The sequence below is a fragment of the Calypte anna genome, chromosome 5A (assembly GCF_003957555.1).
Source record: "Calypte anna isolate BGI_N300 chromosome 5A, bCalAnn1_v1.p, whole genome shotgun sequence".
Taxonomy (NCBI): domain Eukaryota; kingdom Metazoa; phylum Chordata; class Aves; order Apodiformes; family Trochilidae; genus Calypte; species Calypte anna.
Window position 1 is genome coordinate 10992235 of NC_044251.1, and position 23632 is coordinate 11015866.

General features: G+C 38.8%; 2 protein-coding genes across 4 annotated transcripts in view; both read left to right on the forward strand.

The window, feature by feature from the left end:
* Positions 1–7290, forward strand: part of GPR176 (G protein-coupled receptor 176) — a 35260-nt gene extending 27970 nt beyond the window's left edge. For all 3 annotated transcript variants that reach the window (XM_030451706.1, XM_030451707.1, XM_008498881.2), the window contains exons 2-3: positions 4797–5049; positions 6183–7290. In XM_030451706.1, the coding sequence (XP_030307566.1) occupies positions 4805–5049; positions 6183–7290 (1353 nt within the window). In that variant the 5' untranslated portion in view covers positions 4797–4804. The remainder of the gene's footprint in view (positions 1–4796; positions 5050–6182) is intronic.
* Positions 7291–13476: 6186 nt separating this feature from the next.
* The window catches only part of FSIP1 (fibrous sheath interacting protein 1), a 77495-nt gene continuing 67339 nt past the window's right edge, over positions 13477–23632 (forward strand). Inside the window, exons 1-6 of the mRNA XM_030452284.1 lie at positions 13477–14029; positions 15174–15305; positions 16614–16785; positions 17649–17732; positions 19059–19231; positions 20581–20665. Coding sequence (XP_030308144.1) covers positions 13946–14029; positions 15174–15305; positions 16614–16785; positions 17649–17732; positions 19059–19231; positions 20581–20665 — 730 coding nt within the window. The 5' untranslated portion in view covers positions 13477–13945. The remainder of the gene's footprint in view (positions 14030–15173; positions 15306–16613; positions 16786–17648; positions 17733–19058; positions 19232–20580; positions 20666–23632) is intronic.

Sequence of the window (23632 nt, forward strand, 5' to 3'; positions counted from 1 at the left end):
TTCATGATGCAGTTACTTTCAACTTTGCTTGTCGACAGTGTATTTTTAAAATACTAAGGACAATGGTAAAAGAAGTCACAAACAGAATTATTTTAATGATCAGAGTACCCATAGTTATTTTGACGTTGCAAATACCATAATATCACATAAAATTTGCTGTAAGAAAAACTTTAAATTTCTTCAAATATGTTTTCTAATTTTACTCTACCTTCACTTCAGCAGTCACAGGAGCTGCTGCCAGTGGATGGTGTAGGGAGCTGTCAGCCTTGGACTAGTACTAGACTACACCACAACAAATGTCAATGACTTACCTGTTCCTGAAAGGAAATCTTAACATCCCTTTCTGGAACTAAGCTGCCATGAACTTGCTCCTTGCTAAAATATTTTCTACCTTGTAACCATACATTTTCTTGGGAACAGAAGCCATGCCAACAAGTATCACACACCATATGAAAGGTCTTCCAATGTGATTTATGTCTGTGCTGAAATGCTCTGTTACTACTCTGTACTGGGCAAGTTTGTGCTTGATGTAGTTCAGCTGAGCTGAGTTTGAAGACCTGAGCTCCAGCTGATAATCTCTTACAAAATTACACTTCTAAATCAATACTTAAGGTGTCAGTAGGAATATGTGAATGAAAATTCTAAGAATCGGAGTGAGCCACATTATCTTGAAATAAACACACCTGTTGTATGAAATAAAAATAAAAAAGGCTCAGCAAAACTACAGAGCAAACTTGTTCCAAGGTACATCTTTTGCAGTAGAGTCATCATGTTGACAGAACCTGTGTCTTTTAAAGTTAATGTTTTAATGGAAGGTTTTAGTGGCTAAAGCCCTTTTTTGTTGCTTCCTGCATTTTTTTTTTTTTTTTAAGAATGCTTCCAGCTCCTTCCCTGTAACATTTCAAGGTGTGTGGGTGGGTATGCAGGGGCTCCCTACCAGGTGGGATGGCTGGATCCTGAGAATCCCACTCTGGGTGAGAAAAAAGTCAGCAAGTACAGGAAGATAAGCTGCCAGGAGGAAGATTTTGCTTGAGTGGTGCACTTTTATTTTGATTCAATTATGTGCTGATTGGCGTTAACAAAATTGTAAGCTGAGTGTCCTACGCAGCTAATGGATTGGGTGCCATGAGGTAATTGCCAAAGAGCAAAATTTCTCCTTTGTTTTCTTTGGATGACTGCATGGCAAATGCATTTGTTTTAGATGACAGCCTCTTGTTTCCATGGGGATTGTCCTTCTGCTTGTTAAAGGTATTGTTCGGAAACTTTCACATTATTTGAATTCTTGCTAGAGCTAGTTTTCAAAACTATCTCAGCTGTTAATGCTTTCATCAACACTTTATGTCTGTCAGTGAAATCCAACGAGAATGCCACTTGGAAGAAGAGCAAAAATTTTTTTGTGTGTTTTGAATCAGAGTAATGCACTCTGATAACATTTCATTCTCAGAGAATGTTATGCCTTGCAGATACAGTGAACTTGAAGCACTATAAGGCACTTGATGGATGTCTGGGCAGCATGCTGTGCTGGACCATTGGATTTACTTTCTCAGTGTACTGTGCAACTTCATGTACTGTGTGGGTGCTTATCTGTGATATTTCTCAATTAAAAAAAAATAAGAGAAGGGGGTGACTGGGAAGAACCAGCCCTTAATCTGAATACAATAGAACTAGTATATAGTGCATGGAGATTTTATTGAATGTTGGTAATTATAATAATATGAGGATAAAACAAGCCCTGTTTGACCTTGTTTGGCAGGCTTTATACGTGTGTTTGTTTCTAATGTGAAAACTGCTGCTTCTCATGCAGTGATTACCTTTGACATTTCCTATTCCTCTCTTTTACTTGGAGAAATTTTCAAAGATATGGACAAGGTGGATGCTTACCTCCTGCTTATTCAGTCAGTGTACTGACAAAGTTGACAACTAACCAAGGCAAGGTGCAGTAAAAGCTTTATGTGGACATAGCTCATTCTTTGAGAAGACCAAATATACACTTTTTAAATGAAAACCACTTTATCTTCTTGTAGTGTTAAAATTCCATGCAGCCAGTATGGTTGTGACAGTCACGTTCCAGGCAGTACTGACAGAGGAAACAGCAAGTTGCTGTGTTTTCCAGCTGCTTGCTTACTCCAACTTTCTCTGGATGCCTCTCAGCTGATCAGTACAATCCTCTGACAAAGTTTGAATCCAAGGTTATACAGCCTCGGACCAATTACCCAGCAGAAACACATCAGAAACTCACCCATGTTAGAAAACTAACCCATGTGGTATCTTTGCCCACTGTGAGGATGTGCAACAAGTTGAGAGACAAGGAGCATACTGGGAGTAGACTACTGTGTTTCATGGGTCCAGCAGTGAATAACTAAACATACAGAAGAGAAAAGTGCCTCTGTATGTTATGAAAATACTCAGAGTACAATTGCTATATTGCATGTTGAATTACCTCATCACCTGAAATGTTGTTACCCTCTTTCATGGAAAGGAATTGGTGGGGAAGGGTGAGGAGCAATGAAACAGGAAACACATGCAGTTTTGTTCTGAAGCTTCTTATTATGTAATGCAGTACAAAGTTTCTGGTGTAATTTTTTCTCTGAGTGGGTGGCTTTGAGATGCATGAAGGGAAACTGATTTGAAGGCAGCAGTAGAAAGGTCTGTCAGTCTATACTGAAGCTGATGTCGTTCATTAGAGCAGATTACTGATATACCAGTTAGTCATACTTGCCTGGTTTTCCATTATCCCAAGTGGACACTTCTATAAGCTTATCCTTTTTTCCTCTTTCAGGCTCTGACTTTATCTATAAAAAAAGTTCTTCCTCATCTAAGAACCAATTTATTTTTTTACATTTATTTTTTTCCACTTCCATCTAGAGTCAGTCAGCACCAGAGCTGATTTTCACTTCTCTGACGTCTAAATGGCAATGTGTCATCATTTGTAGAAATAATTCAGCAATTGAGAATCTGGACTCCTGAATGAAGCTTCTCTGTAGGACTCTGAAGAATAGCTCAGGAGTTCTCTAGTAGCTCCTGAAGTATTAATGAAACCCCCTCTGGCTTCTTTAATGTTTCCATTCTTCGTTTATATCCATTCTAATGGAGGTGAAACTTGGTTTGGAAGATTATAAAATCAATGCAATTCAACCAAGATTAGAGATTTGAAGTAAATAAACAGCCAAATATGAAAACCTCTCAGCTTTTCCCCTACTCCAGGGCATTGTAGAAATATACTATTACTGTGTAAGAAGTACTTCTTTAATAACTGGAGAGTTAAGAGGTGTTTTTGAAAGTAAGTGGTTTGATTGACTGAATTATCTTTTAGCAATCCAGGAAGCTTTAAATACGACTGATTGACTCCCACCTCTGGTATATATTGTCAAGCCCAAAGCACCTGCCAAAACCAGATGATGATTCCATTCTTTAAAACACATCAGATAGTAAATGTGTAACTGAATATTTTGTCAGCTACTGAAAAGGAATTTGCATAAAACACATGATGCAATATTTGGATTCCAAATGACATTCAACTGCTACAGACCTAAACAGTACTTTTGTGAAGCAGATTTTAAAGTTAACTTGCATGCTTTTATTGAAATGGTGCTCTGTTTTATCAGAAAGCTAAACTTGATTTTCCAGTATTTCTTGGTACTTGCCACTTGGTTGGCACATGAACAAGAATATCCTCTTGCTGGCATTTTATGTGGATAGCCACAGGAAAACCTGTCTTGGCAAATGAAAGCTAGGGATTTTTCAGTGGTTAAAGGAAAAGTCATGCCAAAGAATGGTAGTGTCAACTGAGAGAATAGGAGACAGGAGTGGGGGAGATGGACTGCAGCTGCTTTTTTACACCTCAGTCAGATAATAATCCTATATTCTTAGGGTGAGTTTTCTGGCATCTTGGTGTGCGTTGGAAGAGGCTGAGAGCTGCATGCAGGAAGAACAGTTTGATTCATTTCCTTTCATGCTGCTGCTGCTGTGTGACACAGAATCATAAGGAAATTTGTGATGGAAAGTGTCTTTGTATATGGTATTTCTTACTGACATCTGGATAGAATACGATGGGATAAGAGAAAAATGGTGTCTGAGCTAATGCTGGTTTCTCTCTGTACTTCTGCTCCACTGCCATGCACTCACCATATTTGAAACAAAGGTGTAGGGCTTGAATATCCAAAACAGTGGGTTGCAGTCTGTGTGTACTTCTGTGAAGTTATCTGCATCAATTTTTTTTATTTTTTGCCTGTCCCATTGGTTTAATTAAATGTTGTTACATACATACAGAATCTCTTGGAAAAAATAAACACACGTTTCTTTCAGATGTGACTTCACACTGGCCTGTCTGTTCCATTGAAGTGGCCAGTGGAAAGGAAAACAAGCTGCTTTGACCCACTTACACACAAACAGATTAAAACAATATATTTTTATTTACTTTGAAATAATAAGTATACACTAGTTATTAAAATATGAGCATTTTAGCAAATGTTAGGAGGGTCAGTTAATCCATGAGTCAAAATAAGCATCTAAAACCATGGTTTGGATATCCTACTTAGGTATATGTCTCTGAAATTCCCTAATTTATGTTTTACTGGATGCTTCAGGGAGATAGCTGGGGAGTAATTGTTTTCAGTCACCTGATTTGTAAAGGTACCAACCCTTACACAGACTTTTTAGTGTGATGGTTCCAGTCAGTGACCCTAGCAAACTCTAAACATTCACATCTGTTAAAGTCATATCTGCTGGATTTTGGGGGCTGTGCTTGGTTGTGGGGTTTTTTTCCCTTTGTTTATCTCTCCCATCTCTACTTCCAGGTAACATCATGGTGCTGTGGTCAACTTGCAGAACATCAGTACTTAAATCCGTAACAAACCGATTCATTAAGAATTTGGCCTGCTCGGGGATCTGTGCCAGCCTCGTCTGTGTGCCTTTTGATATTGCTCTTAGTGCCAGTCCCCACTGCTGCTGGTGGATCTATACAATGCTTTTCTGCAGAATTGCCAAGTTCCTGCACAAAGTCTTCTGCTCAGTGACCATCCTTAGTTTTCCAGCCATTGCTCTTGACAGGTAGGTGATCAAATTTGCCAAGATCCTTGATTTTTCATGCTTCTTCCTCCCTATGAAACCCTTTTCTTCCTTTTCTTTTAGTCGTGTGAATGCTATTTAGTGTTGCCTTATGCCTTTGCCAGTATGCCATTAACTGCTCTTCTTCCAGAGCTTTGCCCATATTGTACAGCTTATTTTCAGGACATACTGAAATGCACAAAAATCTGTCTCTGTAACATTGAAAACCTTTATTTTTCAGCTCAGTCTGATATCTCTGAGCATTTATAAAGGGCTTTGAGTCTACAGATTTGTCTTCAGAGATGTTTTTATCCTTTTTTTCATGTTAATAATTATTGCTCAGTAATGAAACTTGCAGATAGTGTCAAGCTTTAGACAAGCAGTGGAATTTGAAAGCCATTTCCCATTAGAAGAATTTACTAATGCCTGAGGTAGATTGTCCATCAATGTCAAATTTCAAATGCAGATTTCTTTTTAAAAACTCAAACAATATTAATACAACTAAAATTGATTCAGTGATGTTTTGTCTGTAGGAGATCAGTCTAAAACAAAAGGGGCCCTTCAACTTGACTGAGGCTTTTTTGGTTTGCTTTTATGACCAACAGCTGTTTCTAAATATCCAGAGGAAAAAATCTATCATATAGCAGCTTTTCAATTTAACTCTGAGTGTAGTTACTTAGAAGTGACTTAACTGAAAAGTATAATAATTAAAAAGAAAAAGAAAAGATTAAATCATTAAAAAAAACCAACCTGGTTCTGTCCTGGCTCAAACCAGGGCACCTTTTAATGTGATGTATCTGTGCTTCCTTCATGTTTTCTGAAGTTTGTGTGCAATATACAGACCAGTTTACAAGTATGAGATGAAATCTTCAAATTCATGTTCACAACATCAGCAAAATGATATGGTCACAATTATTGAAATATTTTTTTATGACCTGTAAAGGCAGACCCTTGTTTTGTTTTGTTTTGCTCTCATAAGCAGTAGTCAGTTGGCAGCCCAGTTAGGGATTTGGGACATTATGCTCAGACAGCTTCTGAGAGGCTTCTCAGAAGTACTATACTCCTTATAGACTTCACACTTTGCATTGTACCAGTTGTAAATTTCAATTGATTTTTTAAATATTTTTTGTTGACAGGTACTACTCTGTTTTATATCCTCTGGAAAGAAAAATATCTGATGCAAAATCCCGAGACCTGGTTATCTATATCTGGGCCCATGCCATAGTGGCCAGCATCCCGGTATTTGCTGTGACCAACGTGTCAGATATTTATGCCATGTCCACCTGTTCAGAATCTTGGAGTTACTCCCTTGGCCACCTGATCTATGTCATCATCTATAACATCACCACTGTGATTGTGCCAGTGGCTGTGGTATTTCTCTTTATGATTCTTATTCGCAGAGCACTGAGTGCCAGCCAGAAGAAAAAAGTCATCATAGCTGCCTTAAGGACCCCTCAGAATACGATTTCCATCCCTTATGCCTCCCAGCGAGAAGCTGAGCTTCATTCCATGCTGCTTTCCATGGTTATGATATTTATTTTCTGCAGTGTCCCCTATGTCACCTTGGTGATCTACCGCACCATACTCAACATTTCAGACATTTCAGTCTTCTTGTTCCTCACTGCCATTTGGTTGCCCAAGGTCTCTTTGCTGGCCAATCCTTTGTTATTTTTGACTGTGAACAAGTCTGTACGGAAGTGCTTAGTGGGGACAATAGTACAGCTGCACCGAAGGTACAGCAGGAGGAACCTGGTCAGCTCCAGTGATGTTGCAGATTCAAGTCTAGAGCCCTGTGTCCGTTCAGGGAGCCAGCTCCTGGAGATGTTTCATATTGGGCAACAACAAATCTTTAAGCCTACAGAAGATGAGGAGAATGAGACCAAATCTATTGGCTCTGGTGACTTTCAGCAGAAAGAAATTCCTACCACCAGTTCAGAGGCAGGAGACGCTTTGGCTCACAAATTTATACCACAGACAAGTGCAGACTCTGCGGCTCAGGTGGCACCCACTGTGCCCACAGAAGCTGATTCTGTAAATGATAAATACTCCATGCATTTTGGTTTTGGACCCTTTGAGCTGCCTCCGCAGTGGCTCTCAGAAACCCGAAACAGTAAGAAGAGGCTCCTGCCTCCTTTGGGGAATACCCCTGAAGAGCTAATCCAGACAAAACAACCTAAGTGTAAAACAGAAAGAAAAATCAGCAGAAACAATAAAGTCAGTATCTTTCCCAAGGTGGATTCCTAATAAAAGCAAGAGCTTGAAGTGACAGAGGAAGGTCACTTTCTATTAAATGTGTGATCCCATGGATCTTTGGTATGCTGGAATTTGTTACAGGGTGATTATTTTGTGCCAAATATAATTTAAACAAGCAAACAAATGGGAAATGTATATACAAGTGTTCCTTATTAATATGTTTTCATGAAAATAATATATCAAAAGCTCATCTATGAAATCCCTACAATGATCCCTGCTTGATTAAGTTTCACAAGGTACATGTGGCTTTGGGAGCACTTTGTGTGGCTGAAGTAGGCAAATACAGCAGTCAGTTTGCCAGGAAACCCCGTGTTGTATTAAAATGGACTGGGTGTCAAAGTAACTTAATAGGAGAGGCTGTAGAGAGCAGAAGACAGAAGCAAAATGGAGAAGTCCTCACCTCATGTAAATGGACACAGCAAGGTTCTGCACATTTTGTTAATGAAGTAAGATAGACTACTAAGTACACGTATTTTCTGTTAAATCCATTGCTTGAATCAGTGTTAAAAATAAATCTTGCTGGAGTTTTTTTGGAAATTGGTTACCTATTGGTTGCTGCCAGACATCTAAATTTAAAAAAAAACTAAACTGCTATTTTTTGGCTTAAAATTTCAGCAAAGCCAAGGATACCCAAGTCATCATGTGTCTCAAACCTGAGAAATACCTTGTCTCTTAAAAAAAAAAGATATTCCTTTAGTTTAAAGTAAAAACTGGATCAGAGACTCTGCAGGACAGTTCCTGACTCTAGTAAACAAGTATGTAAGTGCCAGAGTTATACATAGAACACTTTGATCCTGTAATAAAGGACATATAGAAATGTCTGTGCCAACAGTGTAATGTATGTATTGTGTAAGTAATAAGGAGGTCAACCTTAAAATAGACTCATCTATTGGTGCTCTCTGCTGTTTGTTATGGGAAAGCTAGCAAATGAAAGGCAGAGGTCAGAAATGCTAGGAGCTTTGTAATGAACTGTAGGGTGAGGAAGCTGATAAGAAACCCCAAAAGGCAGTTTGGTAATGCTGCTGCTCTACTATTGCCAGAGGTAGGGAGATTTCCTTCTACCTTCACAGATACAGATGCCAACCATCCTGCTCCACTTGTCTCTCAGAGAACACCCAGTGTATGAACAGGAGTTCCTGCAGGAATCTGGTGCCTAATTCCTGAGTATATCAGAGTCATGCCTGATTCCTGAGTGTATCAGAGTCATGCCATCCCTGGTATCAGCACACCAGCCTTTCTCTAAGAGTCCGGGCACTGTACTGCAGCTTTTGCCCCCTGCATCATCACAGGCATCTTGTCTTGTTTACCCTGAATGTGAATTTTAAACTCTGTCAGTCTGTTAGATGACCTGAAACTATTGTATGTAGCCCTGACATTTTAATCCTTGTTCAGTTGCAAGTAGCTTTTCCTCCTTCTTTATCTGCATTCACTGTTGTCCCTGTGGGTGGTTTCTGAAAAGCACAGTCCAGTAACATCTGCGTGCTCCTTGTGGTTCTCCTGTACTTTAGCCCTTTGGTGCATGCTGAGCTGCTATCTGTAGTAACTGCCTGTTAATGAAAGTAGTTTTCTTTAAAGCATACTCTTAAAGGACAAGGTGACAAATCTTGGGTTTCTGTGAACTTGGGTTCACAGGAACATAATAAATCCAACTGGTTTGTGTTAAAAGTGAGAAAAAAATTCTGCTGAAGCAGAATTTGGAGATGTACCTTTTTCTTTCTTTGCCATGTGTGAAGAAAGTCAGCAGTTTCTGGTGGCTCCAAGGTGGTAGATTTCTACAAGGCATCAAAAGCAAATGTTTTAATAAAAATGTATTTTAAAAAAAGTTTATAAGTTCCTGTGTAAATTATGTTTTTCTCCATTTCCTCCTCAGTTTCAACGGGGAATTCAGTATGGAATTCAGTATTCAGTATTCAGTATGGAATATTTGACTTGTACTTTTATTTTTAACTTCATCTAAGACAGTGGTAACTTTGAGTCATTACTGCTGTTTGTTGGGTTGTTCAAATTATTTCTACTGGGCAAAATGTTCTCCAACATCCAATATAAAAGAAAAGAAAAAAGGCTTGTTTTCTTCTTTATCATCACACTAAAGATGATAACAATAATTGTGTTTGTTTGTTGATTTGGTTGCTTGTTTGTTTGAGGTTCTTTTCCTTATGATGGTTGCTTTTAACCACCACAAGTGTTGGTAAGATAAATTTTTCTCTGCAGATTATTAAATAAAAAAGTGAAGTACAGAAAGGGAAGTGCAAAGCTGTGGGAATTGAAGAAGTGGAAGCCTGGGGTAATTTGACCTGTGCAAATAGATTTAAAGGCTAAATTTTACTACTTGGAGGAAGTAAAGTTCAAACTGACTAAAAGTGAGCTTTCTATTTTGCTCCCTGTTGCCTAGCAATGTGTTCCTGTATAAGTGGGCTTTATCTTGAAGAATGGAGAGGGAAGTCAAGCTATGGTTCCAGACCAGCAGGACTGGGACTTCAGCAACTGCTTCCAGCTAAGCAAGAGCTGTCACATAAGATGTTGTGAAGGTGACCAGCTCTGGAGGTGATTGTTTCCCACAGGTAACTCAGGTAGTTCCTCTCATTCATGTCACCTTGTACTGCATAATTTGATAAAGAATGTAAATACAAAAAAAGCAAAATTCTGCCTTCTAATCTTGTTTGATACATTGCTGTTTTATTGTGCTTTAATGTACACAGAAGTCAGTATGAGATAATAAATTGTTTTTGATTTGGGTTTTTTGTTTGTTTGGTTGGTTGGTTGGTTTTTTTTGCTATAGAGGACTTAACTTTCCAAAAAGATTAGGTTGAAGTAATTGCTTTCAAACTCAAAACCTTCTTACCCCTTAATAAGATGACTTATTGGTTTAGTTGAAGTGACTGTCCTGTTTCAAAGTAGAGAAACTGGCAGGATTTCTAAACAAATGCTGTCTTAACTATCAAACTGGGACCACAAGATCAGTCACTGCAGTCTTCAGTGATTTGTAGTTAAAGGACAGTTTAGGAAAACAAAGCAAAGCAAAGCAAACCAAACCAAACCAGAACACCTCTTGTAGAGAATTGCAGAATTTCAGACTCAGATCCTTGCACTGCTAAGCAGGTTGATTCCTCCTCTCCCGTGGAGGGCACAGGGGGAAAATTCTTCTTATTGCTTTATTCAGAGCCAGCAATACAATCCTGGGATGCAGAAGTGCTCTTCAGCTCTGTGAAAGCCCCTCTGCATATGCATGGGAGCAGTTCTCTTGTTTCATTGTGAGGAGAAAGTGGACTATTTTTTAAAGAAAGCATAAGAAATATCAAGTCAGGTCCAATTCCTCTATAGACATTTGTTATTGTAAAGCAGGATTTCTCTATACAACTGTTCTTTTGCATCCTGAGGTTCCCTCCAGGTAAACATAATGTACTGAGACAGTGATTTACTCCAAAAACTCCTTTGTGCAAGTATTTACTTACCTAAGCCGTTTTCTCTCTTTTTTTTACCTCTGTTTGATGTAAAACTAAACCCTCTACTCTTTGCCTGCATCAATTCCTAAGTCAGGGAGGATGACCCATCGACACTTTTAGGATCTCATCCTTTGGTCCCCCTGCACCCATCCAGTAGCAATCTCCAGCACACTGCACCCCACAGCACTAAGACATTTCAGCACAACACAATCTGTTTTGAGCTCCAGCTTCTTGAACTGCTGTTTGCCAGCAGAAGAAGGGGTGGAAGCATGGAAGACAGTCTTGTCAAGGCAGGACCTTTCCCAGTGCAAGTCAAAGAATGAAACCCTGGATTTATTAAGCACAATGGAAATTTTACCATTTTAGTTCATCCTTTCCTCTTCAGCTGGAAGGTTTCTGTGCTGTGTGACTCTTGCTGATGGAGCATACTGCAAAACTCTACTCACCCCCAGCAAGGGTTTCTGGAAAAGTTGGAATATAGCCCGAAGTTCCTGGCTTTTTGCCCTTGAGTTGGCACACAGCAATCAAAAGGTATTAATACATAAAATATTTGTCCTCTGTAAATAAAAGGGGTCTTTTTATTCTCCTTGAATATCAGGAGAATTATCTGTGCTCATCCTGATCAGTGTACTGGAAATTGTTAAAAGTCTACCTTAAAACTACTACATGTGGTGAAGAAAAGATACATTAGAAAAGTACACAAAATAATATTAAAAATAACAAATACTAATAACTAACACGAATTAAACAGAGCCTTGATAATTTGTCCTCTGATCTATATGAGACCATGAAAGTGTTTTTGGCTATCTATTTGTGAGTTAAAATGCTGCTCAGGAGTATGAATAAAAGCAGTAGTAATGGGAACAGGTTCCCTGTATTTTTCTCCCTCGTGTGTGTTTCTTCCTAATTGCCTTAGGGAGAAAAGGATAAATGAATTCTGTTCCTATGGTGACTGTGTTCTCTGTATCAGGACAGCTTGTCTAAATGTATCTGTGAGAAGCACAATTTAGAGTGCTTTTCATGCTGTGCCCTTTTTAGACACAAGATTTTTCTCTGGTTCAACACTTTTTTTTTTCTTCTTCTTTACCCTCATCCTACTTCAGATAACTGTAGTTACCTGTTCCCAGAAAGGCAAAAAAGATACGTATACCTTTTATTCTGCTTTTCTAGTTCAAACTTAATTATAAATATACCTGCCACCTGTATAAATACTTGAGATTCTGTAATATTTAATGATGTTTAGAAAATTCAGTCCCTTTATTGGACATGAAGACTCTTTATTGCCTGATTTGCAGGATTTGAGGTGAACTCCATGAACTTTTTCTCTCTGGGTCTTCTAGGACACACACTCATAGATCATAAAACCTGCTAACCCATTATGAATTCTCAAGTGTGCCATAAAGATCTTCACTGATTCCATAGGGACACAGCAGTAAGGAGCCTATTCCTCAATTACTTTCAGAGGAAATTTATGTCAGTTTGTTACCACACTCGGAGCTGGACACCCCTCTCTCATCTGCTCTTCTCAGCTTGTAGGCAGGATGCAATACGGGAAGCTGGTAGCAAGACAGACTCTGTGAGTTATTATGCATGCACTAGTGCATAAATAAATAAATATAGGGGTAGTTATACCTAGCTGACTTCCATCCTTATTTATTTATTGTTAATACACTTCCTAATAGAGCAGAAGGCAGGTTTGATTTTACAGAATGAACTGTATTGTTCATTTAATTGCTTTCTCATTGCCTCAAATACTCACTTTGCAAATGTAAACAAACTAGATGAGCTTTAAGGTCCCTTCCAACTTAACCCATTCTGATTCTATATATAAGGTGGTTCTCCAGGGTACTTTGTCTTTAGCTCTTGACTATAAACCACATTCTTCTACTGGCACTTCCAGGAATATGACAGTAAAATGCAATACATTGTAAGCATCAATAAAAACCAAATATATGTTGGGGGCATGTATTCACTGTCTGTCAATGAAAACCTTTGAACAAGATGCAGCTTCTTTCTTCAGTTTGTTTTTTGTAAATTTTTGCCACCAATGCAAACCTGATTTTAACATACATGGGTATCAAAGGAAGTTGTAGGGGCCAGTAGAAGTCTCTGGTTTCTGCAAGTTAATCAGAACACAGGAAACAATTGTCACATAGTATTTCAACGTAGAAAAGAAGTAAGAGATAGGATGAGGAAGGTAATTATGCTCCCCTTATTAATTAAAATTAATTAACAGAATACTCAGGTAAAAATGGCGACTGCAGTTAGGAGTTTATTTAAAACATTCAACTACCCTGGTTTACAAATAAATATAACATAGTTTATGCTGGAATCCAGACAAAAACTACCAAAGGAAACAATGTTAATTCACAGTGTAGGCAATTATTTAAAAGGCTTTTTTTCTGTTGGATTAAACATTTCAAAATTACTTATTTTTTAAAACAGCTACGAGAATTATGCTGCGGTAGAAACGTCTCAACTCCGGCCTGCAGCCCCCTGGCCAACAGGTTTGAAGGGTGACTTGAAGGGAAAATCCCCACGCCCAGCTCCCGGGCTCTGCCGGGCGCAGCCGCAGCGAGAAGCGGCGGGGGGGCCGGGGGCGGCTGTCCCGCCTGTGGGCAGACAGACGGACGGACAGCCGCCGCTTCTCACCGAGGTCTTAGACAGTGCAAGTCCTCAGCGCTGTGCCTGCACGCCACTTAACTGGGCTGCCAGCACACGCTGACTGAAATGGACCCTTCTTTATGGACGCCGTTCCCCTTTACTGGCGCTCAGCGGCTGCTGAGGGATTTCGGTGTCGCTGGTATCGGCGCTACGGAAGGACGAGCATCCCCAGGGTACCGCAACCCGCCGGGAGAACACCCACGGCTGCCGCCCTGCGTCCCGGTGACAGTCTCAGCTGGGCTCGGTGAGCGGCTCTCCCGCCCCCGTGGCTCGACCTTACACCGCTGAGTACTGCCCTGCCCAGTCCGATCCGGCCGCGCTCCGCCGGCACTGACGCTACAGCAGCGGCGCTGCAGCCCCGGCAACCAGCCCCGCACAGCCCAACTCCCTGCGGGGCGGAAGAGAGGAGAAGGGCACCCTCCATGCCACTTTTCTCCCTATAAGAAGAAAAAGATGGACTTTAGAAGGTCATAAAACTTTTCAAGTTCGTGAGCAAGTGAGATGTCGATGCCAGCAGCTTCCCTGGAAAACGGTTAATAATGGCTTCCCCACCGCCACCCCCGTCCCGTCCCGACAGTGGTACCGCCCCAACGCAAGGTGGAAGGTTGCAAGTCTCGCGCGAGGTGGGTGCGTTGGTTGGGATGGGAGGGGGGCGACCGCGTGGGGGCTGCAGCCCGTGGTAAGGACGGGGCGGCCACGGGAGGAACGGGCCCTCTTGTGGACCCCGGCGTGCCGGGCATAGGCGGTACCGGGCGGGGAGCGCTCCGCCCACCCGGCCTCTCCCAGGCGGGGCTGTGGCAGAGGTGGTCCCGTTAGGGCAGCGCCTCGGGGTCCTGGTGCGCACGGGGGGCGGGGCTTCGAGTCTCTGGTGCAGCCTCGTGTCAGGTCGCTGTTGCCGTTCCTTGGGTAACTTCGGTTGTGTCCGTTTGGCTCTTTAGCACTTTTTTTCCCCCCTTCCTCACTTCTGGTAAACAGTTCCTCAGTGGGGGTGAGACCCCCGCCCGTGGCTGAGTCCTGGCGGTGCCCAGGAGGCCCCCGTGTTCCCGGCCTGGAGGGTGCGGGCGCTTCGGTCAGCGGGCGCGGGTCGGACCCGATGCGAAGCACCAGCTGAGGGGTATGGTGTTTAGTGACTGAGCCTGAGAGTGATGAGTTGTGAAATAAATTAATCTAAACTACTGTTATTCTTCTCTGTCCCCTTCTTTATCCTTGCCCTGTTAACGGACCTGTATACGGGTCGGTCCTGGTACCGAAGTAAGGAGTTGTACTCGCATGGACCTTGTGAAAGTTACCAGTGCATGGTCGTGTGCTCATGAACTTAATTCCTGTGAGTTCACGCAGTAATTCATACTTCTTAGAATTTCTGAATATGAAAGGCTTCTGGCTACTTTATTTGATGTGTTCAAGTCGTCTATAAAGTACCCTTGTTCTTTCGTTGATGCTCACTTTGCCGATTCCACCGTTCTTTTAAAAAGTAAAGAGCCCTGACATTTCCCTAGCTGTGAGGTTACTTTCACTATTTGAGCCCTTAGGGGTTTGTTTGGCAGTAAGGATTGTTGAATACTGTGGTTGGCTTGATGATGTAGCTTTGTATGTATATTAAAAAGCATATACTTAAGTGATAAACTATACTGGAAACCGCTCAATATTGAATTGCTTGAAAAGATTTGAAACTTGTTTAATCTGCATCTGAAATATTACCAGGGTAGTGTTGCTTTATTATGAAACCGATGGTTTGGAAAGTTGTTTTTGGGTGTTTTCCAATTTTAGGTCACAATGGATATTAAAAGGGGTAGCCTGGATAAAATTTCAAAGCCTGCATCTAGCTCAAGAGCTCATCCTCATTGTAGACCTTTAAATACAGCTATGGAGTTACTAACACCAGAGCCACATGTGCCAAAGGTAATTTTTTTACTTTCAGTGGGATGGAAACTCTATGCCTAATTCATGTTAGCAGAATGCCAAAGAAATAAGACTTTCCTTGTTATCTTTCTATATCATTCTGCTCCCTGGAGCTGTGCTAAGGGAAAGTTCATGAATGTGGGCTGCTCCTTATGCATACAGGAAGTGGTGTTTAATTTTTCTGAAAATATGATACATTAAAATATTATATTTTTCACAAAATAACTCTTCAGCACAACCTGGAGAAATTAGTTGTCTTCTTTATATTTAATTAGATGATTAAATAATTTATATTTTAAGGAAAATCACCTGAAATTCTGGTAATAATATTTGCATCTGTATAAGCTGTTGATGCATTTGCCAATATGCTTGTAATTTCACTTCCATTTACGTTTTTAAATTTAAGTTTGAGTAAAGGTTATTTTCTTAGAAAACATTTGAGCAGTTGTCAGTTTTGGTTTTTGACTACAGGGCTCTCAGGATTGGCTTGAATCAATCAAACAAACAAAAAAATATTAGTAGTCTTCCAAGAAATACATCAGCTCCAGTGAATCAGCAAAGTCTTTTGGAAGCAGGTGATCATCCATCCTCTGAGAAAATTAATATTGAAGATTAACTTAATTTTCGGAACGGGATATGTGATAATGGTTGTTGGGATGTAGGAACAGGGACTTAGGAATTAGAGATTTAAATTGAGATTTGTCCAATAGTATTGTAGCTCTGTTTACCTGTCTGTAGAATGAGATTGCACGTAGATGCTTCACAGAAACATTGAAGAATTTTTCATAGGTTCACAGTTAGGTATTAAGGTTAACATCAGATAACTCCGAATCCAACTTCTGACCTAAACATCCTAGGCTATCGCATGAACATTCCAATCTTCTGTGATTGCTGAATTAATGATAAGATTTTTCAGGCCTTCAAAGATTATTAAAAAACCCTCTATAGTATGAGTGAGAAATTGGGATATACTGCCTGTTGCAGAATGTCAGGCAATGGATGAGGCTGTTGTACACAGACTCTTAACTGGTTGGCTGTACCCTGTGCTGCAGCAGAAATGGCATAAGACTTTGGAATTGTTTTCCTAGCCTGGTAATCCCAAATAATCCAGTCTGTGGAGTGATGAGCTTGAGAGTCAATGTGGTATCTAAGAAACAGAACTCTGATCAGATCTGAAGATGGTTCTTGTATTTAAGAAGTACTCTGCAGTCTTGTATAGCTCATTGTTAGTCTTTTGGTATGTGATTATCTTGTTCTTCCCCCCAAATATTTCTGGTTTTGTGTTAATAATTAAGTTACATTTCTTAGGTTGATTCACCTATCAATTTGGCTGATAGTCATCAAAGAGGCAGTCCAGAAGAAAACAAAGGTGATGACAGAGAGAAATCTGATTTCAAGGAAATAAGAACAGATGAGCAAACCACAGTGGAGAGTACAACTTTTCTTCAGAAGTGTATACTGAATTCCAGTGAGTTGTCAAGTGTGGGGACACTTTCTGGTATTGTAGCAAGACAAGTACTATGTTTTTGTAGTTTGGTTAAAATTCTGCTCGTGGAGGGAAAAGAAAATGCAAACAAGTAAAATTCTGGAGGGGAAGGAGGTGTCAAAATTCATTCTGTTGCTTCACAATTTTGGGTCTATCTTTGAAAGAAATGTGTTATCACTGCCATTACCACTGCAACGTGTGCTGTGGTATCTAAGCTGTTACCTCCACCTTGGTGGTGTCCTAAAAGATCAAGAAAAACCATTTGCATGTGTTCCATGGTACCATGAGTATGTTAGAAACTGTACCCTAATAATGGTCCACCAGTAAAAAAATTTGGAAATTATTGTTTTAAGTTAGTTTTTAACACTTGAACAATGCTAACACTAGTAACATATTTACATAAATGCTATAAATACATAAATATTCTATATCTCATTTTAATGAAACCACTTGTAGAAGTGCTTCCAATGACATTCTTTTGGCATTCTGTAAATGGTAATAAATTAACTTTTTAGAGCTTCTGACTGTTTAAAAATATAGAAGTGAAGACTGATATGTAAAGCAGAAAGTTTTGATACTTTCTTCAAATTTATATAAGATTTGTTGACGGGATTGGGATCAAAAGAAACCCCTCAATTCTGTGAAATTCTGAAAGAAGTCTTGCTTCTGTGTTTATCACAAGTCCTGGTTTACTAGTAGATATATCTTTTAAAAATGCTGCTCCAGTGCAGAGGCTCTGATGTGATCCCTAATTGATGAAAAATATTTTGGTTTAAGTGTTAACATTTTAAACAGTATCTTTAAAAGTTTATTTCACATCTGTTTGATTGTGCAAGAGTTATTCCTGTATTTTTCAGGATGTCTGTCTAATTCGGATTCTGAGGGTGTTGGCACTGAAACACTGACTTTGAAGTTCTTTGAACCTTGCCAAGGAAAACTAAGTAATGCAAAAGCAGGTATTACTTTTCAGATGTATAAAGTGAACAGTCCAATAAAACTTTTCCTTGTTATTGCTTGTAGAAGGGTTTGGCATACTGTATCTGTACATATTTTGTATAGTTGTAAAGAAATACTACAAAATGAAAATATATATGCATTGTATTATTCAAGAGATGTTGGATGATTTTTTAAATTCAAAGATAATTCTACTAAAGAATATTATATTTCTGTAATGATATTATAGTATTTGAGTTTTACATAGATTCAGTAAGTCTAATAGTGCAGAATCCAGTGGCAATTCTATCTAGAATAGCATTGCTGTTCATCTAACATAGCACTGATTTCTTCAGACTAGGAATTGGATAGAACTCAGCTTCGAAGCTTCACTCAGCAGTTCTAGGTTCAGTTTCATCTGCTGGATTCAGGCTGGTTGAAATAAGTGCTTTTTTTTTTTTTTTTTTTTTAAATCTTCTGCTCTTGGAGCTTCCTTGAAGCTTAACTAGATTTTTATAGCTCTGCCTGTGTATCATTCATCTCTCTTTATGGCATAAAGGAAGCCAGTGCATTTAGCTAAATGCTTGGGATCAAAGTGTGTAAAGCAAAAGATTAGAAACTACAAAACTTGGAAGTCTGTTGGGTAGGGACAGTGCTGCAATTCTCTTTTACTCTAGCTATGAAAGCAAAGTTTGACCAGAAGAGAGCAGAGCATAATGGTGCTGTAGGAAGAGGAAAAGTGATCAGGAATTGTAATCTGCATGTGTAGGAAAAAGAGATAATACAGAAATCTATTTTAATTAAATAGTGGTAGTTTCTCTAATGTTTCATCATTTCTGGTTTTCAAAGCAACATTTTCGTAAAACCAGTATCAGAATCTAGTTTGGCAGAGATATGTCAAGACTGAAACTTCTGTAACATTTAAAAGTAGAGATGTAACAGTGTCTCTTAACCCCAGAATTACTCATTTTAATGAATGACATTTCATCCTGCATTGTACTAAGCAGGCTGAACTAATTATTTTTTTTTAATTTGTCTGTGACTTCTGCTGATACTGTGGAGATGCTGTTACTTTTCCATTATAAATTTAACTGACTTGCCCAAAAGGGGGAGGAGCTCCCATATATCCAACTGCTACAGCTCAGAGTTTGTTTCAGCACTCTGGAAGACTTCTATATTTTCCCATGCTACACACAGGTTTGGAAATGAACATGATGTATATGCTGGAGAGTATTTGTATTCTTGTCAATGGTTATTAACAAGTTACTTGTGCTGATTTTAGTTTTTAAGCTGAAAAACTTCAAGCTAACATTAATTTTCAATATATTCTACAGGAAATGCTTCCAGCTTGGAATATTCTGGAGAAGCAGATGTAGATCCTCAGATTCAAGCAGCTATAAGGAAAATGAATAAACTTGACACAGTACTGGCAAAAAAATGTTTTAAGGAAAGAACAATTAAAAAACAAGGCACAGAAATGAGGGCAAAGCTTTGGGAAGAACTTCAGGTTAGAAGTGTTCTGCTTATTTTGTAAATAGTATATCTTAGTAATGTCTGACAGAATTACCCTATTTCACAAACACATTGTTTTACCAAAATAACTCGCAGTTGGCTGATTTAAGTAAAGAAATGTATCTTAGAAAGTAACTGAATTGTTTTTGATAAGGATTGGCTAGGAAGGAAGGCTTTAAAAGAAGGCCATGGTCCTTAAAAATTAATATGACCAATAGCCAAACATACAGCTGTCTAAGTGTAGTTTACTAGTATAGTCTTATGCTTGAGCTTGCTACTTGCAGGTATGATATCATGTGACAAGAGGTCATGTCTGTGAACCCAGACCTAAAAGTGTTTATTTTGCTCCTGTGACTCTTCTTTGGCTCATCTATTTCAGTACTACTATGGAAGAGGTTAGAGATGGACTTTGAAGAAGGCATAAGAATGCTACAGCACAAATTCCCCTACATTATTCCTAGCCGGGTCTTCTAGAACTTAAATGTCATGTTCAGCCTTGAAACATGAGATTTAGTTTTAACCTCCCCTGAGGTTCAGTACTGTGTAATTTACTTGAGTAAAATTGCCAGTTCCTAAAAAGACAGAGAATCATAGAATGGTTAGGGCTGGAAGGGACCTTAGGGATCATCAAGATCCAACCCTGATTCCCATTGGTTTGACTGCAGTTTACAGTTTCAATGTATTTGGATTCAGAGCCACTTATATATTACAGGAATATATTCTTTGTCTTGGAAATGTATCTGTATGTTAGAGACATTATGGGACAGAGGCTTTAGAGTTCTGCTATGGCTTTATCATAACCTTAGGAGGTGTTCAGGTAGCCTCAAAAGAAAATAAAGTAGTAACTAAATGATGCTGCTGAGCGAGGATTTTTTTAATAGCTTCTGAAGTTCGTTAGACATGAGAAACAGACAATGTATGTGGGAAAACAGTCTGCGGAGGCTTAAAGATTCCATGTACACATCAATATGATTGTATGAAATCGTTTATTAACAACTTGCACTCACTTTATATAGAGAAGTCTTGTTTACACGATCTTATCATGCAGGTGGCTTTTTATTCCAATTACACATACCATTCTCACGGAAAGATTCTTCTCACATAATTATTTTCCTCTTCTGTTGCCAATTAAGTTATCTCTTTCCCAGTAGCTCATTCTCAGAAAGCCTCTAACTAGGCCTCAATAACCATTAACCCAATGTGGCCTAAATTGAAGTAAGTCAGGATTGCTCACAACCTGTATATTTCTGAACTGTTTCCCCAACAAATGTATTTCACTTTAAATTTTTTAAAAGTAAATTTATCCATGTCTCTGTATATGTATGCTTTATTTCTTTTGAATAGTCAGTCAGAGCCACTGGAAGCCACGAGGAAATAGAAAACACAAAACGTTTTTTAGCTTTGATCTCATCATTCCAGGATACAGCTGGTAAGTAAGAAGGAGAAGTAAAAACTCTGATGTAATTATGTTCTTGATTAATATTCATATTTACTTGGATAGCAACATATTTTTGTTGGATACTTGATTAATATTAATACATTAAGTTGTATTATGTTGGATACATATTTTGTGGAATATAAAAATAAAACTTTCAAACCTTTGCAATAAAATAGAATTTGAAAAGTAAGTCAAGGGAATATTTGAAAAATTAACTGAAATAATTTTTGCATTATTGCAAATGTAGAAGTTATACTTTAATATTAATTTTGCTTCTAGAAACTGCATTTTTCCTAAGAACTTGCTTCTCTAGAAGGGTGGAAATCCAGGATGAGTAAAGCTTACATTTCTCAAATCACAAACACAAATGGTGTCAGAAAAGATGCATGACTGAAAACACTGGTAGATGGAAGTAATGATAGGAGGTAGATGGGGAAAAAAAGATTGAAACTGCTGAAAACTTGTAGGTATTTACCATTTTGGAACATCTGGGCATTAAGCAAGGAATTCAAAATTCCTTTATTAAACAAATTAAATGATAAATAGCAGTGGCAATGCCATGGTAAGGATCACAAAATATGACAGGTCCAGAGAGAGGGACATCCTGATCCTTTTGTAGGAGCTGTTAACAGAAAAAAACAAAAGAATGGCACCCAGGTTATGGTACTATCTACTGAGTTATATGTTGGGATATAATACTGGATGTGCAGCTCAGCCCTTGGGATATGGGACAAATGGGAGATTGGCTCATTTATAATAACTTTGGTTCTACTTTTATTACATTGAATTAACTTCTAAAAGAATTTAAGACTCTGAACATCAGAGAGGATTTGAGTAAAAGGGCTCATCAGTTGATATGGAATGTGATTCTAAGGAAAAGGCATGAATATGAACTTAGTGTGTGGTTTTTTGCTTTTTTTAATTGACTTTTTTTCCTGAAAATTCTAGGGAAGAAAATTTGGGATAGATTGCAGATCTAAAAAGTGAAACTGTGTCAAAGGCAGGATAACAGGCTATTCTTAGGAAGAAAACACCACAGTCTAGTAAGATGAACACACTGATAAGAATGAAGTCTTTCAGTAATGCTTCTTTTAGAAGCAGTTAGTCTTTTAGTATTGCTTTAATCTTAAACATTTAGAATGCCAAATTCTATAGCTGCATTAAAAGTAGACAATTGACTAATGAAGGATTGAGTTCTTTAGCAAAGAAGTTAAGCAGATAGTTAATGATACAAAGAAATATGGCATGTGAAATATAACAAAAAAAGATTAACTATGGCAAAAATAATGTAAAACTGTAGGTATAACATATATATATACATAAAAAAGAATATACCAGGTCAAGACTGCTCCAGAGTGTTTTTAGCAGTTTGTGACTTGAGTACTCTGGCTCAGAGCTGGAGTTCTCAGAGGTGTATCAGTCATATGGACATTTTGCAACCTGTCCTTCATGTGTATACCTTGGTTGAAAGGATTTCTTGTTTGAAGGGAAATATAATAGGGGTGCCTCCTGCTTTTATCTTGCAGGGGAGAGGACAAGGATTTGAGGTGTGACTGGTTATTGCTTAGCAAAAATCTCAGCTTGAATTTGGAAGCATGTACAAAATAATGGTGGCAATGTGTTGTTAAGATTTCAACAAAACATTATTACAAGATAACCAGCTTTTATTTCTTTGCTAAAGTTGGGCATTAAGGAAAGAAAACAGAATTTGATATGGGTGACATTTTAAAAGTCTCCAGTAGATGTCAGGATGTAGTAAAAAAATATTAGACAAGCAAGACTGTATGGTTGCTAATGTTCCTCTTTTAATTCAAAGGTAGCTCCTTACCATAGAGATCATGTGCATGATATGGGTTCTGGTGTACTGTACTGGCAAAACTCTGTATAGTTTAGATTTATCCTTCAGCTTGCTTTTTATACTTCAGTTTTCTGTGACATGCTAGTACCTTACTTTCCAGATCTTATTTATTTAAATGAGTGACCTAATGGCTGCCCTGGTTGTTGCTGAACTGGAAAGCAGTTCATATCTTTTGCTTTTCAGAGCTCGAATTTGAAAGAGCTTTACTAAATCAGTTGTATAGGGGAGCTATTTAATTGTAGTGGCTGTGAGATCAAACACAAGTTTGAGTTACAAAATCATTAGTAACTCTGGTACATAAAAACTCTGTCAAGCTCATGGAAGAAATGTAAATCAGGAGTTAATTAAGCAGCCGTAACTTCATTCCATTGTACTCTGCGTCGAACAAAATTATACTTTCAGTAGAGCTCATTGAATTTCATTATTACAGGATGTTGATTGTTTTTTCATTATGTTTTCATTATTTCATATGTGGTAGATATGGTACTTTGCAATATGAGTCCTTTTCTCTAAAGGAAACTTACAGTTAATGCTCTAACTTATACTTCCAGTTCATGTCTGTCAAGACAATGACTGATTTTTTTTTTTAATTTTTTTTTAAATCAACTGAAACAACTTCTGCATGCTAGAATGTTTGACACTTTTTTTTCTAGACTATACCCTTGACCTAAGCCACTTGGAAGTCTAATAATTCATGCAAAGGCAAACACCAGCTGGGTACTTTATTTTTATTCTGACTTCTAGATGACTTGGCACCTGTGTCTGCAATAGCTTTTGAACTTCAGGGCCTTGGGCTGTATCTTTTAGAATGTAATTATTTGTAGAGAAATGAGGCAACCAGGTGCCACTAATTGCCAGGTAGTGGGCATGAGCTTGTGTTAAGCCCACCTGTGCCTGATTAGGGCAGGGCCCCCACTGCGCATGAGCAGGGTTAGGGGGCCAATAAAAGGTGAGGCTCAAACTCACAGGCTCAGCTCACTCCTGAGCAAGCCAGCAGAGAGATTGGCTGCTCTTGGAGCAATAGCACTGATCCATGCTGGTCAACCCTGGAGGCAATAGACTCAGAGCACTATTTGTGAGTTTCTGCTGGAACACCTGGT